The sequence below is a fragment of the Dromiciops gliroides genome, chromosome 1 (genome assembly GCF_019393635.1).
Source record: "Dromiciops gliroides isolate mDroGli1 chromosome 1, mDroGli1.pri, whole genome shotgun sequence".
In the NCBI taxonomy this organism is placed as follows: domain Eukaryota; kingdom Metazoa; phylum Chordata; class Mammalia; order Microbiotheria; family Microbiotheriidae; genus Dromiciops; species Dromiciops gliroides.
The window spans coordinates 6,114,821-6,130,291 of NC_057861.1; the positions used below are offsets into that span (position 1 = coordinate 6,114,821).

At 55.3% G+C, this 15,471-nt stretch overlaps 1 protein-coding gene across 4 annotated transcripts in view; it reads left to right on the forward strand.

Moving 5' to 3' along the window:
* CLTCL1 (clathrin heavy chain like 1) overlaps positions 1–15,471 on the forward strand; it is an 81,674-nt gene that overhangs the window by 46,056 nt on the left and 20,147 nt on the right. For all 4 annotated transcript variants that reach the window (XM_044003687.1, XM_044003670.1, XM_044003696.1 and 1 more), the window contains exons 15-24: positions 2,006–2,131; positions 2,431–2,573; positions 2,957–3,191; positions 4,333–4,455; positions 8,276–8,421; positions 9,649–9,832; positions 11,058–11,250; positions 11,557–11,714; positions 12,800–12,964; positions 13,926–14,033. In XM_044003687.1, the coding sequence (XP_043859622.1) occupies positions 2,006–2,131; positions 2,431–2,573; positions 2,957–3,191; positions 4,333–4,455; positions 8,276–8,421; positions 9,649–9,832; positions 11,058–11,250; positions 11,557–11,714; positions 12,800–12,964; positions 13,926–14,033 (1,581 nt within the window). The remainder of the gene's footprint in view (positions 1–2,005; positions 2,132–2,430; positions 2,574–2,956; positions 3,192–4,332; positions 4,456–8,275; positions 8,422–9,648; positions 9,833–11,057; positions 11,251–11,556; positions 11,715–12,799; positions 12,965–13,925; positions 14,034–15,471) is intronic.

The following is a 15,471-nucleotide window of genomic DNA, read 5'->3' on the forward strand; positions in this document are numbered from 1 at the left end:
TCTGGCCGTCACTCGCATAAAGGGTGGGGAGCTGATGAGGTCACCAAGGGTGTTAGTGGGGAGCTGGGCTTCCTACCCAGGGGACCAGGAACTTGGCTTTTAGCCATGGTGTGATCGCTCTGCTTCTGTGGTGACCTTGTATGTTTTATTGTGTGCATTTAAAAGCATTATTCTGAGACGAGGCTGTGGTCTTTGGTACCTTAAGAGGCCCTGGTAGAGAAGGAGAAGAGAAGGGGGCCAGGGCATAAGCGGGCACACCCCAGATAAGGGACCAGCGGAGGAGAAAGAGCAGGAGCAGCCAGGTAGAGGGAGGAGGAAGGTCCAGAGAGGCAGGATGAGGGTGAGTCAGTGTTGGAGGCTGCAGAGGGTCAGCAAGGATGAGGATGGAGAAGAGACCACAGCAGCCAAGAGCAAAGAGAAGCTGCTCCCTTTGCAGAGAGCAGATGCAGGGAAACCAGATCATTGGGTGAAGAAGAGAGAGGAGAGCGAGTGGAGGTCCCTGCTCTAGACGCTGTTAGAGGGGTCTTGAAATGCCTTTTGTAGTTCCAAAGGGCAGAAGAGATAAAGGGTGACAGTTAATGGGGATGGAAGATCAAGCGAGGGTTTTCAGGATGGGGGAGAGCCGGGCCTGTTTGTAGGCAGCAGCTAAGCAGATGGTGAGTGATTGAAGCTGCATGATGGGGGCGGGGCCGTCTGTCGGAGGGCACAGAATGGAGTGGGGTCCCCTGCGTCTGTACCACATCCACACGGCTGGAGAAGGACACAGCGAGGACAGTGAGCTGGGCACGTGGAATGAGAAGGGAGGAGAGGAGGGGGCTCCAGGCCAGGGGCAGCATAAGGGGTTTGTGTCGGGCAAAGCGCTGTTGTGGTGGCCGGGGCAGATCAGCTGGTCAGCCGAGGAGGGGTCAGGATTGCTGTGCCACCGTGAGGGTCCATTGAGATGATGCAACGTAAATTTGTAGTGGGCTGACTTAGCACGGTTTTGTGCTTTTTCTCTAGTAACAGGAGTCAAGGCAGCAGGTTTGGGAAATAATCAAGGTGCTGGCTTGGAAGGTGTGGTCGATGACAGGACAAGGGGCAGGAAGACATACAGAGCTGAACCAGTTTCCTGAGGGCCACTAGAAGGGCAGAGAGTGTATCCAGTGTTGGGGGGGAGCGGGAGAGAAGGAGGGGACACAGGGCTTGGGGGTCATGGTGAGGACACAGGCAGGGTGGGGGATGCCTTCTCTCTGCATAGCTCCTGTGGGATGGAGGAGACGGTGATGGGAAGTGAGTGGGGAAGGGGTTTGAGGGCTGAGGAGAGACACTGAGGCAGGCACTGAGCCCAGGGAGGAAGGGAGGGGACGGCCTGCCACGCACCATCCAGAGGCAGGGCAACCCTGGGCAGATCCCTTGAGCTTTGAGCCTCTGAGTGATGAGGGGCAGTGGGAGGGAAAGATTTTGGCCAGCCATTGGTGGGACTGGACAGAGCAGGAGTGGGCGGGTGGCCTCAGAGCAGTGTGGCGCCAGCCTTGGGTGTGGTGATCCCATAGGACCGAGGGCATGAGCACCAGTCATTGTGTGGACGTCGGAGAGCCCAGTGTTCATGCCACTGGATAAGAGTTTATTCCTCAGATAATGTTTCAATTGGAAGAATGTTAGGTTTGGACCAAGAGGACAAATTTGGACTTGGAATTTCATTTCCACATTAGGCTGAGGGTGTTGGGTGTAGACTTCTCTCAGAGTCCTGCTGCATGCCCTGCCAGCCTCGGTTGGCGCGGGAGTTGCTTGTGCTGGGCTGGTACAAAAGACAGTCCCACAAACTCACCTCCAGGAACCAAACCCGATTCTGAGTGCAGCCCGGCGGGCAGGGGAGAGCTGAGGGAGGGGGTCTGGACCGTCAGAGGACGGGGCTCATTCCAAGCAAAGCCCAGGGCTCTTTGCCTGCTGCTTCCCTGTGAATCACGTGCTCCCACCTGGAGGCTGACGCTGGTGCATCCTTCCTTCTCTCCCTTCCACTGTGCAGGAGGCCAAGCTCACAGATCAGCTGCCCTTGATTATTGTTTGCGACAGATTTGACTTTGTTCACGACCTGGTTCTGTATTTATACCGCAACAACCTGCAGAAGTACATTGAAATCTATGTTCAGAAGGTAAAATTCTCCGTGGCCTCGCGGCTGCATGGTGGAGCCCTGCCCCAAGCTGGTAGAGCACATGCTAGGCGGGGTCAGCCTCCGTCACAAGGCTCGGCGGGCTAGAGGTCAGAAGGGTTGGTTGGGCCACGGCGGCCCTCAGGGTTGGTGTAGTCACAGATCTATTCCGGGGCCAGAGGAAGGGAAGGGAGCAACCGGGTCCCTCTGGGTGTTTGTGGGCCAGCTGCCCCAGAGAGGGCTGGGAGGAGCCGTTGGTGCCGGCGCTCTGCTGGGAGAGCTGACGGGGTGTCTGGTGCCAGGTGAACCCCAGCCGGCTGCCCGCTGTGATCGGAGGTCTGCTTCACGTGGATTGTTCAGAGGATGTCATCAGGAACTTAATCATGGTGGTGAGAGGACAGTTCTCCACCGAGGACCTGGTGGCTGAGGTGGAGAAAAGGAACAGGTAACGGCCCATTGGGCCCCACGGGCTCTCTTGTGCTTGTCCCACCGGCTCATTAAGAGGCACGGCAGTGAGAATGGGCAGCTGCTTTGATGTGGCTGTCTGTGTGAGTTTTCCCACTGGCCGGGAGTCTCGCCTGATTTCTTGGTATTTCTCATTTTCTCCTCTCCCCCTTGCCTGTCACCTGCGTGCGTGGGTGCATTTGTGGCCCAGTCTGCAAGGCTCCGGGCTGAGCTCAGGGCAGCTACGCCTCGCAGCACTGGGCACGAAAGCTGCATCAGCATCGAGGCTCTGCCGCCTCTGTGAGAGAGCCGATGCTTCTCATGGAGGGGGTGGGGGCTGGCCGTGGGCAGCTGTGGCGTGACGTTTTCTCTCCTAACCCAAAGGCTAAAACTGCTGCTTCCTTGGCTGGAATCCCGCATCCACGAAGGTTGTGAAGAGCCGGCCACCCACAATGCCCTGGCCAAGATCTATATCGACAGTAACAATAACCCCGAGCGCTTCCTCCGCGAGAATCCCTACTACGACAGCCGTGTTGTAGGTAAATACTGTGAAAAGAGGGACCCGCATTTGGCCTGTGTTGCCTATGAGAGGGGGCAGTGTGACCTCGAGCTCATTCAGGTTAGCAGCTGTTGCTTTTCATCTCTTCGACTTTATTTCACAGTGTTTAATTGTGAGGGGCCCTGGGGTTGGGCTGGGGGGTCCTGCCCCTGGGGCTGCCTGGGTGGCTTCACCATCGCACTGGATGACAGTGCCCTCTGCCAGAGCTTCCCCCTGTGGCACATGGTGTGCTCATTACCAAAGGAGCCAAGGGAGACTCCGTGTCCCTGCCCCACCTAAACTAGCACTGGTTGAGAGTGACCTTGGTTCAGGAAGGGCCCGTCAGGCAGCTCTGACGCCGTAAAGGCGAGCCACAGGGGGCACTTGGAAGAGGCTTAAGTGCAGCAGCTTTCTCATTTCTGCTTAGTCTGTCTTTGAGCCCAAACTCCCTGTGCTGTACGCAAGCCTCTTTCCTGTTTTAAGGAAGTCCACCTCTGAAGTGGCGCACTTCTCTTGAAGATAAATGAATTTTCACATAGAGCACCAAGATCCAAGCAGCCAGCACCAGGCTTTGGCTAACCGGTTCCTGACCTCCCCAGTGACCTAGGCCTGCTGCCCAATCATGTGCTTCTTTATTAACCACGGTGGCATGAAATGGTCTGGGTACACCTTCCAGGACCTTAACTGGTGTTCCCATGTCCTGGGGCACTCGGTCAAGCAGCATTTATTAAGTGATTACTGTGTGCTGAGCTTCTCTATTGGCCCTTTCTAGCTGCCTGATGACCTCAGAGCCCGTGCTTTGAATTATTCAAAGCACTTTCAAAACCCGTGTTAGGCCTCCCCAGTTCTATGCCCCCTCTAGCCCTGTTCTGATACTCTAAAGGCATCCATCCATTGAGATTGGGGGGGCGATTAAGTGCATGGAATTGGGGGAGGGGGTTAGGACTTAGGTTTTGGTTTTTCTTTTCTGATATTCCTGGTCCCTGGGAGAATCAACAGACTCCTGGGAGAACAATGTTTATGGTATAATATGGCTGACGGAGCCCATTGCTTTTTTTCCTCTTGCATTTCTTCCTCTAAATAATGCCCCTCTGCCCCTGGGATCTGATGAAAGGGGGCAGGAGCGCTCAACAGGCTGCTCATGTCTGTGGGGTGTCGGGCAGAGGGTCTTCACGTGGGCCGCAGAGCAAGAGGTTCTGAGCACAACCTTTGCTTCTTGCAGGTTTGTAATGAGAATTCTCTATTCAAAAGTGAAGCTCGTTACCTGGTACGCAGAAAAGACCCAGACCTCTGGGCAAATGTCCTGGAGGAGCACAACCCGTTCAGGAGACCACTAATTGATCAGGTATCAGAGGGGGGAGGCTTCTGACGGTCACAGACAGACATTTGGGGCCTAGGACGGCCACAGCGGCCTAGCTTTGAGTTCTCCATACGCGGGAGATCCAGGGGATGCCGGCCGGTCTGCTTTGAGGCCACTGACCAGTCAAGAACCTGGATGTGGTGCTCTCTGCTGCAACAGGGCTGTGGGTGGGTGGGTCAGTCGCTAAGCATTTATTAAGTGCCTGTTGTGTGCCAGGCCTGGTACCCTCCGGGAGCAGAGAGTCCAGGGGGGGAGACAACATGAAGACAAATACATACGAAGTAAGCCGTGTAACGAATAAGTAGGAAATAAATGAATGCGGGGATGGCACCAGAGTCCAGAGGGCGTGGAGGAGGCTTCCTGTACAAGGTGGGATTTTAGTTGGGACATAAAGGAAGCCAGGGAGGGCAGTAGTTGGAGCAGAGGAAGGAGAGTATTTCAGGCTTGAGAAGAAGGGGTTGGGGAGGGAGGGCTGGCCCAGTGAAAATGAGAAAATTCACGGGGCAGCTAGGTGGCGCAGTGGATAAAGCACCGGCCCTGGATTCAGGAGGACCTGAGTTCAAATCCAGCCTCAGACACGACACTAGCTGTGTGACCCGGGGCAAGTCACTTAACTCCAATCGCCTCACCAAAAAAATAAAAAATAAAAAAAAATTCACAGAGCTGAGAGATGGGGCATCTTGTTCATGGAAGAGCCAGGAGGCTGGTGTCATTGGACACAGGGTGGGGAGTTAGGTGTGAGAAGCCTGGAAAGGGAGCGGGGGGGGGGGGGGGGCTGGTTGTGGAGGGCTTTGAAGGCCAGCAGAGCACTCTGTATTTGTTCCTGGAGGTGCTAGGCTCCAGAGCCCTAGCACGGGTCCCCATTGCCTTCAGCTGGACCCTCTGCACCATGGCTCACCCTCAGAACTGAGCCCCGACTTCCCAGAAAACGTGGGATGAACAGCAGTTGTGGCTGTAGGGTCTTGTTGGCTCCTCCCACCTCCAAATGGCTTTTGGACTTGCTCATAGCTGTCCTTGGTTTTCTCTGGGAAAATGTGACTCCTTGCTTGGTTCATTTCCACATCCCTCTGCCTGGTGCCCTGCCCAGCGCCTGGCACCTCAGATGTGCCACTCAGGTGCTTATGGATTAGTAAGAAAAGACCGGCTGTGGCCAAGCCACAGCTGAGGGGGGCCGGTGACCAAACGAGGCCACATTTAGTCCTGTTGAGTCTCCCCACATCTTTCAAGTGGTGTTCTTTGTCAGGATCAATGGCTGCTCCTTTTGTGATGTCATTCAAGTCATTGATGTGGCTGAGTAGTATAGAACTTCGTGGCGGCCTGAGAGAGGCACGTTAGGAACAGACACTAAGTAGATGTAGAAGCAATGAGGCCAGGCACAGACGAGAGAACATTAAGGCCAGGACTTGGCAGCGCTAACGGTCAGGCTGTCTGCGCTTTCATGCCTTCTCTTTGTGCAGCTTCTCTGCCTGCTGCAGGCTTCCTTCCTCCAATGAGGCGGCCAGCTATAGCTGACCCCACGACTTGGCGGTGGAAGCCTGCTTAGAGCAGAACCTCTTCTCTCGAGAAATCCCCCTTAGACATATGGCCTCTCTTGACCGGCCTGACCTGCCTTTATTTTCTCCCCTTAAAACAGCTTGCAATCATGTCAGCTCCTCTGGACGTTTCACGTGAGATTCTCAAGTACTCCTGAGGAGCCTTCATTAGTGGAAGGCCACGGGAGGCCTCATTATTCTGCCTGTGAGCAGGCCCTCCTCGTGTCTGCATGATCCATTAGCACGATTGTGTCTGCTTCCATTAGCCTCATTCTCCTTGGTACTTGGTGGTTTCTTCAGGCTCCTTTTATATGTTCTCTGCCAGTTTATCAGCTCTCCTAAGGCAAGAGAATGTCTTATTCCAGAGCCTTCCAGGTTTAGCACCTAAGAAATACTAAATCCCCTGAGAAAGTGTGAGTCCAGAGAGCTGGTTTGGGTGGCGTGGCTCTTGCACTCCTTGTATAACCTTGGCCAGTGGCTTGACTTCAATTGGCTGGGTCTCTTAAGATGCTTCCCAGCTCTCGGTTTGGGGATTCTGGGATCCTCAGTATTGGACCAACTTTGGTGAGTGTTCTGACCCGCTCTGTTGGGCCCTGGAGCCCCATTTACCCGCAGACAGAACAGGAGAGGATTAAATAACCATACCCCATCACATTTCTCAACAAGAGCCCGAGAGAAATAAATGAAGCACCATCTTCTTTGTTCCTACTCGTCTCCTGTTACTGACCTCGATTTCTCCTGAGAAAAAAAACGCCCCGTGTGGAGGCCCCTGCTGCCCCCAGAGCCAGCACAGGAGCTTGCCTGTCGGTGTGTCTGCCTCTGTCCTCCTCCTGCCCCCCGGCTGCGTAGGGAGCAGCGCTTCCTTAGGGATAGGCGGGCCCGGCCCTAGTTTTCTGCTTGGTCTTTGTCCTCCCCTCCCTGGAGAGCTCAGCTGGCTCAGGCCGAGGGCTCTGATTCTGCTCAGTTCAGGCGGCTTCTTTGTTGCTATTTGAGCTGGTTTGGCATGTGGTGGTAGTCCGTGTCCAAGTAATGAAAGCTCTTCAGAGAGAATGGTGGTGCATGCATCGAAAACCCCGAGTCGGGAAGATCACCTGGACTGGGGACTTAGTGAGGCTGCTCGTGGAGTGTGAACAGCCTGTCTCCATTCCTAAAATGGGATTTTAAAAAATGCTTGAGGGGGCAGCGAGGTGGCGCAGTGGATAAAGCACTGGCCTTGGATTCAGGAGGACCTGAGTTCAAATCCAGCCTCAGACACTTGACACTTACTAGCTGTGTGACCCTGGGCAAGTCACTTGACCCTCATTGCCCCGCAAAAAAAAAAAGAAAAGAAAAGAAAAGAAAAATGCTTGAGGTATTCACACATCAAGTGCCTTCGAAGTAGGGGGACAGATGCACGCACGCCATCTCTGTTGGTGCACAGTGTGCCTAGCAAGGGAAAGGGGTGCTTCTGGGAGTCCTGCTAAATAGTCCTCATGAGATAGCTGGGGCACAGTGGAATGGGTACCAGATCTAGCTTAGCATCCCAGCTCTGCTGCCAGCCAGATGTGGGACCCTAGGCCAGACCCACAACGCCCTCTGACCCACAGTTTCTTCTTCGTTGTAGCGGGAATAATCTCCCTTGCCCTGTCTGCCTCACAGCATTTGAGGACCCAGGGACAGAAAGTTCGGCCTGTAAAGGGGCTCTGTGCTCCTCTAGCTCAGGGTGGGGGAGGAGCCGACCTGAGGCAGGGAGGGAAGGACGTATGAATGTCAGAGCGAGGAGCTGGCCAGGCTTAGAGGAAAAGCAGAGCCCCTGACAGTTGGAGCCTTCCCCCTGTGGCTCTGGCCTCAAAGGAGCCATCCAGGGTCCTTGCCGGACTCCCACAGCGACCGAATGTGTCCTGCTCCAGCATGATGTGGCATTGCTCTTTGTGCCTCAGTTGGACTCAAGCTGCCAAGGCCTGCTCCAACACAACAGTGGTGTTAGGGATGCTTGTGGTTACCCAGGCATAGTCAGGCACCTTCTCAGTGCCCTCTGCCCATTCTGGCCCAGGGGCATGACTGCCTGACTCCTTCACCCGTGGGGCTGCTGCTTCTCGGCACTCAAGGCCCCCTGGAAGATTCCCCCCACCCCCCCATCACAGGGTCATCAGGAGGGAAATGCTTTGTGGTCCTGCGGCTATCCTCTGGCCTGGCCTTCCCGCTGCCTGGCCTCTGCCAAGCCTGCCAGTCCTGGCCACCCACAACTTGTCTGTTTTCATCTAATCGAGTTCTTCCAAATGTCTTCAAACCAGGTGGTGCAGACGGCTCTGTCCGAAACCCAGGACCCCGAAGAGGTGTCTGTGAGCGTGAAAGCTTTCATGACCGCCGACCTACCCAGCGAGCTCATCGAGCTCCTCGAGAAGATCGTCCTTGACAACTCTGTGTTCAGCGAGCACAGGTGAGTGGGCCCCCACGGCCCCACCCTGCCCCCGCATGCTGTCTGCTCTGGCCAACCCCCCTTTCTCAGGGCCCCACTGTGTGCCGCGCTGCCCCTGCTCGTGCCACTCCCCCCTCCTCTCCATGTCCGTCCCTGCGCTCCACCCAGGTCCCGAGTCTCAGTATCGGACCTTTAGGGATGGAGCTTCCGTTTCTACCACGTGCAGTTTCCTCAGGACAGGATCATGACTTGAGGTGCCCCTGGGCCCGCAGCCTTTGGTGTGAGGCTAAGCATGTTGGGAAGGGGGGGGTGCGTTCCCGTCAACAAGGAGCATGTGCTGGCGTCCAGGGGCTGGCACTCTGGTCCAGTTCCTGTCTGTTCTCTGGTTCATGCAGGTGCTTGATGGTTTGGGTGGAGGGGATGTAAGTCTTAGCCCAGATGTGCAGGGGTCTGCATTCTGCAGGGAGGGGCAGTCAGGAGTGATTGTTTCCAGTGTCCTTGGAAACACGGGGATGTCCCAAGACCACTCCTGAGTTAGGGGACGGCTCTGCCAGGCACTGGTCGCTAGGTGCTTGTTCAGACTCTGTGCCCTCCCCCATCCTAGGGCAGAGCCTCTCCCCGGAGCCCTCAGGAGCCTGTGGCGAGCAGGGAGAAGGGTGCCAGAGACTGCACTCTAAAATGGCAGATGGTGCAGATGCTGAGAAGTCATTACCAGCGTCTCCTTGCCACTGCCATCCTCGCTCCCATTGGCACAGATGGTGCCATGTCTGCTGCAGGAAGCAGCCCCCTCCCCTCTGCCAGGCCCCACACTCGCTTGTTTCTGGGCCCTTCTCTGCTCCGCTATCCCAGAGAGACCCCTCACTCCTGTCTCTTCAGCTCTTGCCCATTGTCCACAGCCGCTTCACATGGTGCTGTCTCCTCCAGGGAGCCGTCTGAGATTGCCCTCAGAGCAGTTCCCCACATAAACACATTCTGTAACAAGCCACGGATCGAGGGCCTGCTGTTTGAACGTGTTGTGTGCACATGGATTTGTGGACCCCCTCCCCACGCACACACGCATGCATGCAGACTATGGGACCCACAGTTCTAGGAGAAGGGCCGGGTATTCGCTAGGTTCCCCAGAGGGCCCTGCACAGGATGGCTGCAGTGGGGCAGGAGCCTCAGCCGTGACAAGGGGTCAGCCCGGCCTCAATCCCAGCATCCTTCAGGAAGGCCCTCTGACCCTCTCCTGGGCCCATTCTTTCACAGAAATCTCCAGAATCTCCTGATTCTGACCGCCATCAAGGCCGACCGCACGCGGGTGATGGAGTACGTCACCCGGCTGGATAACTACGATGCCCCGGACATTGCCAGCATCGCCGTCAGCAACGAGCTGTGTGAAGAGGCATTTACCATCTTCAGGAAGTTTGATGTGAACACATCGGCCATCCAGGTGAGCGCCAGGGATACCTGGCATCCCATCATTCCCTGGGGTAAAGGCAGCCCAGAAGGGACCACAGCCAGGCACTGCTACCTGCGCCTCTACACAGGGCCAGAGGGTCCTTAGCCATAAGATGGCCATGTGTGGATAAAAGACTATGAAGATTTTAAAATGGGAAAGTCCAGCAATAAGAAACCCCCTTCCCTCCCCCAAGAAAAAAAGGTTGGCCGTGAAACCCTTCTGCTTTCTGCTTTTTGGGGGGGAGGGGGTGGGACAGTGAGGGTTAAGTGACTTGCCCAGGGTCACACAGTTAGTAAGTGTCAAGTGTCTGAGGCCAGACTTGAACTCAGGTCCTCCTGAATCCAGGGCCGGTGCTTTACCACTGCGCCATCTAGCTGCCCCCTGCTTTTTGCTTTTGATCACACACCTAGCCACCACTGTGTTCTCTGTGCTGTGCAGTGTTTCTGTTATTTCCACCTAAAGAAGATTCTTTTGGAGAACATATTTTTATAAGCCTAGTTTTCTCATCACACACTTAAAGATTTTTAAAATGTTCCCTATTGATTCAAGTTGGAATGAACAGCTTTGTGTCTCATTTGTATGAAGCAGAGACGCAGCTCTTCAAAAGGCCTTACACCATAACCACCCATTAATGAAGCCCTTGAGAAAAGCTTAAGGAAAACAGTAAGTGCTGAACTTGGTGACATGCGGTAGGAAGCACCTGCCCTGGCGGCTTGAGGTCTGCCTCCCGAGAAATGCTAGGGGTCTCCCTGTCTGGAGTCATGGACTGCCTGGCCATCCTGACAAATACTCCTTGGCTGGGCCAGAGCCCGAGGGCCCTCAATGAAGGCTTCACACCCACAGTTGGATTCAGGAGGCCCCAACTCCAGCCTAGGTCCTTCTGGTGGACCTCAAGGATTCTACGGAGAGCAGAGCATGAGATTCTTATTGAAAGAAGCACAGGCTTGGAGGCAGCTAGGTGGCGCAGTGGATAAAGCACCGGCCCTGAATTCAGGAGGACCTGAGTTCAAATCCAGCCTCAGACACTTGACACTTACTAGCTGTGTGACCCTGGGCAAGTCACTTAACCCTCATTGCCCCACCAAAAAAAAAGAAAGAAGTACAGCCTTGCTCAGAGAGCAATTCACTTAAATTGTGGATTGAATTTTTAGTTTGAAGTTATTAATCTCAATCCCCAGCTTTACAGTGGGTTACTTTCCATTCTCCCAATTGACAGGTCCTGATAGAACACATTGGGAATCTGGACCGTGCGTACGAATTTGCAGAGAGATGCAATGAAGCGGCCGTGTGGAGCCAGCTGGCAAGGGCCCAGCTGCAGAAGGACCTGGTGAGAGAGGCTATCGATTCGTACACCAAAGCAGACGACCCCTCCTCTTACCTGGAAGTCGTCGAGGCCGCCAGCAGAAATGGTGAGTTAGCTGCCCGCCTTGGGGCGTTGCCGGCCCCTGCCCGCCATGGAAGGCCACAGCCTTCAGGCGTGAGCCAACACAAGTCCGGGGGAACCCTTACATGTGGCGCTCTTTGATGGGGATCGGGGTGGATTTAGACATCACTGTGGGGGACGACCTCCCTCTGCGGCATGACAGACGCTTGCCCCTACACCATCAGGGCAGCCGTCTCTGCTGTGCCACACCCCAGTCACAGAAGGCCCGCTGTCTCAACCCCAGCTTGGCCACACTGCCTGCACGGTCTTACTTGCATGTTTCTTCCTTTAGGCAATTGGGAGGATCTTGTTAAATTTTTACACATGGCCAGGAAAAAGGGCCGAGAGTCTTATGTAGAGACGGAGCTGATTTTTGCTCTGGCCAAAACAAACCGCCTCTCGGAGCTGGAGGAGTTCATCAATGGGCCCAACAATGCCCACATCCAGCAGGTGGGGCTGCTCGTGTATCTGTCCTTTGCCAACATGGAAGGTGGTTCAAGGTCGATGGCGGGAGGGAGGGGACCTGCCCAGGCCACCTGCTGTTCGGTGGCAGCAGCAGGGCCATGAGTTCCTGTCCCTGTCACTTAGCTGGCAGATGCTATGGCAGCCCTGAGGTTCAGAGTACCCAAGCGCTGGCCCTGGCTTCTTCGGGCTCTCTGGCCTCAGCTTCTACCTAGGACAGGCAGCCCGGCAGAGCATCAGGATAGTCCGGCCACCCACCTTGCCTCTGGGCATCTCTGTGCCAGCATCGCTATTTAAAGAAATGCGCCCTCTGCATTTGAGAGAACCAGGCTGGGCCATCTGGAGGGGCTCCCCAGCCTTCCTCTGCTTTCCTGCTTCTCCCCGGGCATGGCTCAAGTAGGAGGCCACAGCCCAAGGCGTTGTTTGATTGACCACATCGACCTTGTTTGGGGGCAAGGAGGTAAATGTTATTGTGCCATTGGCCACCATTAATAATGTTAAGTGGCACACTTTCTGCATATGACAAAAGTCTCATTGCTTGTCATGGGTATATTTTCAGTTCTTTGAATCCAGAGGATCCAAATGTCTGTTTCTGGCTCAAATTAAACACGTTGCTAGAGGGGCTTCATAGAGCAGGGGCTTTGTGATTGAGCCTTATCCCTGCCCACCTCAGCCAGCCCCCCCCCCAGTTGTGTATTGAACCTGACTCCCAAAGCTGGCCTGCTTCCAAAGGCAAGGACCAAGAAGGTCTTTGTGTTTCCCAAGGGTGCGGGCGGATCTCAGGAGCAGCCACAGTTGGAGTTGGTGATTCTGGCTTTAGGACACTCAGGTTCCAGCGAAGTCCCTCCCCTGCCCCAGGAGAGAGTTTGCCAGGCCTGCTGTGGGCTCCTGAGGCCTCTGTCCTCAGTGCCTCCCCCATGGCTGTCTGTTGAGAGAGAGAGAGAGAGAGAGAGAGAGAGAGAGAGAGAGAGGGGAAGGTGTGTGTGTGTGTGGGTGTGTGTGTGTACACGCACACACATGTCAAAAGGCTCGACTAAGAGTCCTGCATGGAATTAACCAGAGGATCTCTCTAGGTCGGTGACCGTTGCTACGAGGAGGCCATGTATGAAGCGGCCAAGCTACTCTACAGTAATGTGTCCAACTTTGCCCGCCTGGCATCTACCCTGGTGCATCTGGGCGAGTACCAGGCTGCAGTGGACAGCAGTCGCAAGGCCAACAGCACCAGGACCTGGAAGGAGGTAATGCTGGGACTGTAGAAGTGGTTGACAACCCTTTGTGCCCCATCTACCATTTTTCCATTCTCAGCTATTTTCTTTTTTGCGGGGCCGTGAGGGTTAAGTGACTTGCCCAGGGTCACACAGCTAGTAAGTGTCAAGTGTCTGAGGCCGGATTTGAACTCAGGTCCTCCTGACTCCAGGGCCGGTGCTCTATCCACTGCGCCACCTAGCTGCCCCTCAGGTCCTCCTGACTCCAGGGCCGGTGCTCTATCCACTGCGCCACCTAGCTGCCCCTCAGGTCCTCCTGACTCCAGGGCCGGTGCTCTATCCACTGCACCACCCAGCCGCCCCCTGTTCTTGGCTTTTTTCAAAGACCTTGAACCTCAGTGTCCACCACTCGGTAGAGGAGGTCATTTTCCTCAAAAGAGGTCAAGGTGGCTGATGGTAGTTTCCCTTCACCTGTGTATCTGACCTGCCTCCCAGAACTCGTCAATGGGCCAGTCTGGTCCCCCAGGCGGCCGAGAACAAGTGTGAGCCCCCTTGGAGGATGGCCCTCGAGCCAGGGTTCTGAGAATGTTTGTCTCCCGCAAGGGGCAATAGCCTCACTTTCTGTCTGAAGGGCCTTGCTCGTGGTCCATCTGGGCTTGGGCGCACACTTGGGTTTCGTGGACCCCACCTGTGGGGGTATAGCCCTGCACCGTGCTCCCTCTGCCTCGCCAAGGTTGCTGGAGGAGCCGTGTGCTTCCAGGGTAGTGATGCTTGGCAAAGCCTGTCCTTGGAAGGAGGTTTGGGGAACTGTCCCCTGGCCTGGGGCAGCAACGCCCGGTTGCTCCAGTGCTTTCGTTTTGTTTTTTCTCCCAGGCTGGGCTCCCTGCCGTGGTACGGGACCCGTGTGCTGTGGCTGAGCAGGGCGTGGGGAGAGGCCACGAGGAGGCAGCTCCTGAATTTCCTTAGCCACGTCCTCCTTCTTCCTCTCTTGCAGGTGTGCTTTGCCTGTGTGGACGGGCAGGAGTTCCGCCTGGCCCAGCTGTGCGGCCTCCACATAGTCATCCATGCTGACGAGCTCGAGGGCTTGATCAGCTACTACCAGGTGAGCTGGGAGAGCTGCTGGGCGGTGTTCCAGCTGTGCTATGGAACTCAAGGCACTTGGGCAAAAGACGGACTGAAGGACAGCCGAGTTGTGTCCTCAAGAGCAGGCCAAGGGGGCAGCGAGGTGGTGCAGTGGATAGAGCACTGGCCCTGAATTCAGGGGGACCTGAGTTCAAATCCAGCCTCACACACTTGGCACTTAATAGCTGTGTGACCCTGGGCAAGTCACTTAACCCTCATTGCCCTGCAAAAAAAAAGAAGGAAAGAAAGAGCAAGCCAGGCCTCTTGTTTCCTCATGGGCAAATACAACATTTTGCTTGTTTTTAGATTCCTTGTCTCACCTTTCTTCCGGCAGCCCTCTGGTCAGTCAGTGCCAAGGCTGGGCAGAGGGCCTGGCATGTACGTGGCAAGCACTCGTGAGGGTGGGTGAGAGTAGGAGCACCTGTGCGGAAGAAGAAGGGCCTGTGCCCGTCCCCCTATGTGGGCCATGCTTCTGATCCCCAAATGGAGAAGATGAAATGGCGGGGGGGGGGGGGGGGGGGGAGGGTTGGGTTGGGAACCAGCTGAGCCCTGTTGGGGTCCAGAGTGGGTTCTTGTCATTTAATTTGTCAGCAGCAATGGTGTGCTGGGTAGAGGAAAGCAGAATGTACAGGGTGAAGGGAAGGGAAGCAAAAGCCTCCAATAGAAATCTCTTTTTAGAGATGTATGGAAGGAATAACTCAATCCAAAGGAAAAAATCTCATTGTATAACAAGGTGTAAGCAGAGGGAGGTTATGAAATTTGGTGGAGGGGTGGGGGGGGCTTCCCAGGATCTCCAAAATCACCTTGTACGGTGGCAAACTATTTCACTTACTCACAAGGCAAGAGAAGTCGGAGATGGGGGAGATGGTTTTAAGGGGGAGACCTGAATTATGTTCCCAATAGAAATTTTACAATCGCCTCGGGAATGGCGGTTAGCGATTAAGATTTCGTCATGCTTTAAAGAAGGGCCTTCTGTGGCTCCAGTCAGCAGTCCCAAAGCGCCTATAAGCCACCCTGGGCGGTACCGGGGAGGCCGAGAGCAGGCCAGGGCCGGCCCTCCATCCTGGCGGGAGCCCGTGGGTGACCGTCACGTCTGGGCCATCTGATACGGCCTCTCCCTAGAATATGAGGGTCAGAAGAGTGGCCCTTGCTCCCCTTGAAATGCCTTTGTGTTCTTTCATATGCATTTATTGAGTGCCAACTGTGTGCAAGGCCCTGTGCTGAGCCCTGGGGCTACCACAAGAGGCAGGAGCCACAGAAAAGAAGCTGGTCCCTGTTGTCCAGGAGCCTGTTGTTTCATGGGAGAAGACACGCAGGGAGCAGGCTAGAAACCAGGCCCCCCTCCCCTGGTCTGACCTACACTCAGACTCTGGCCCTGGCCATATCCATGCCCTCACCGGCCACTTGTTCTAATGGGC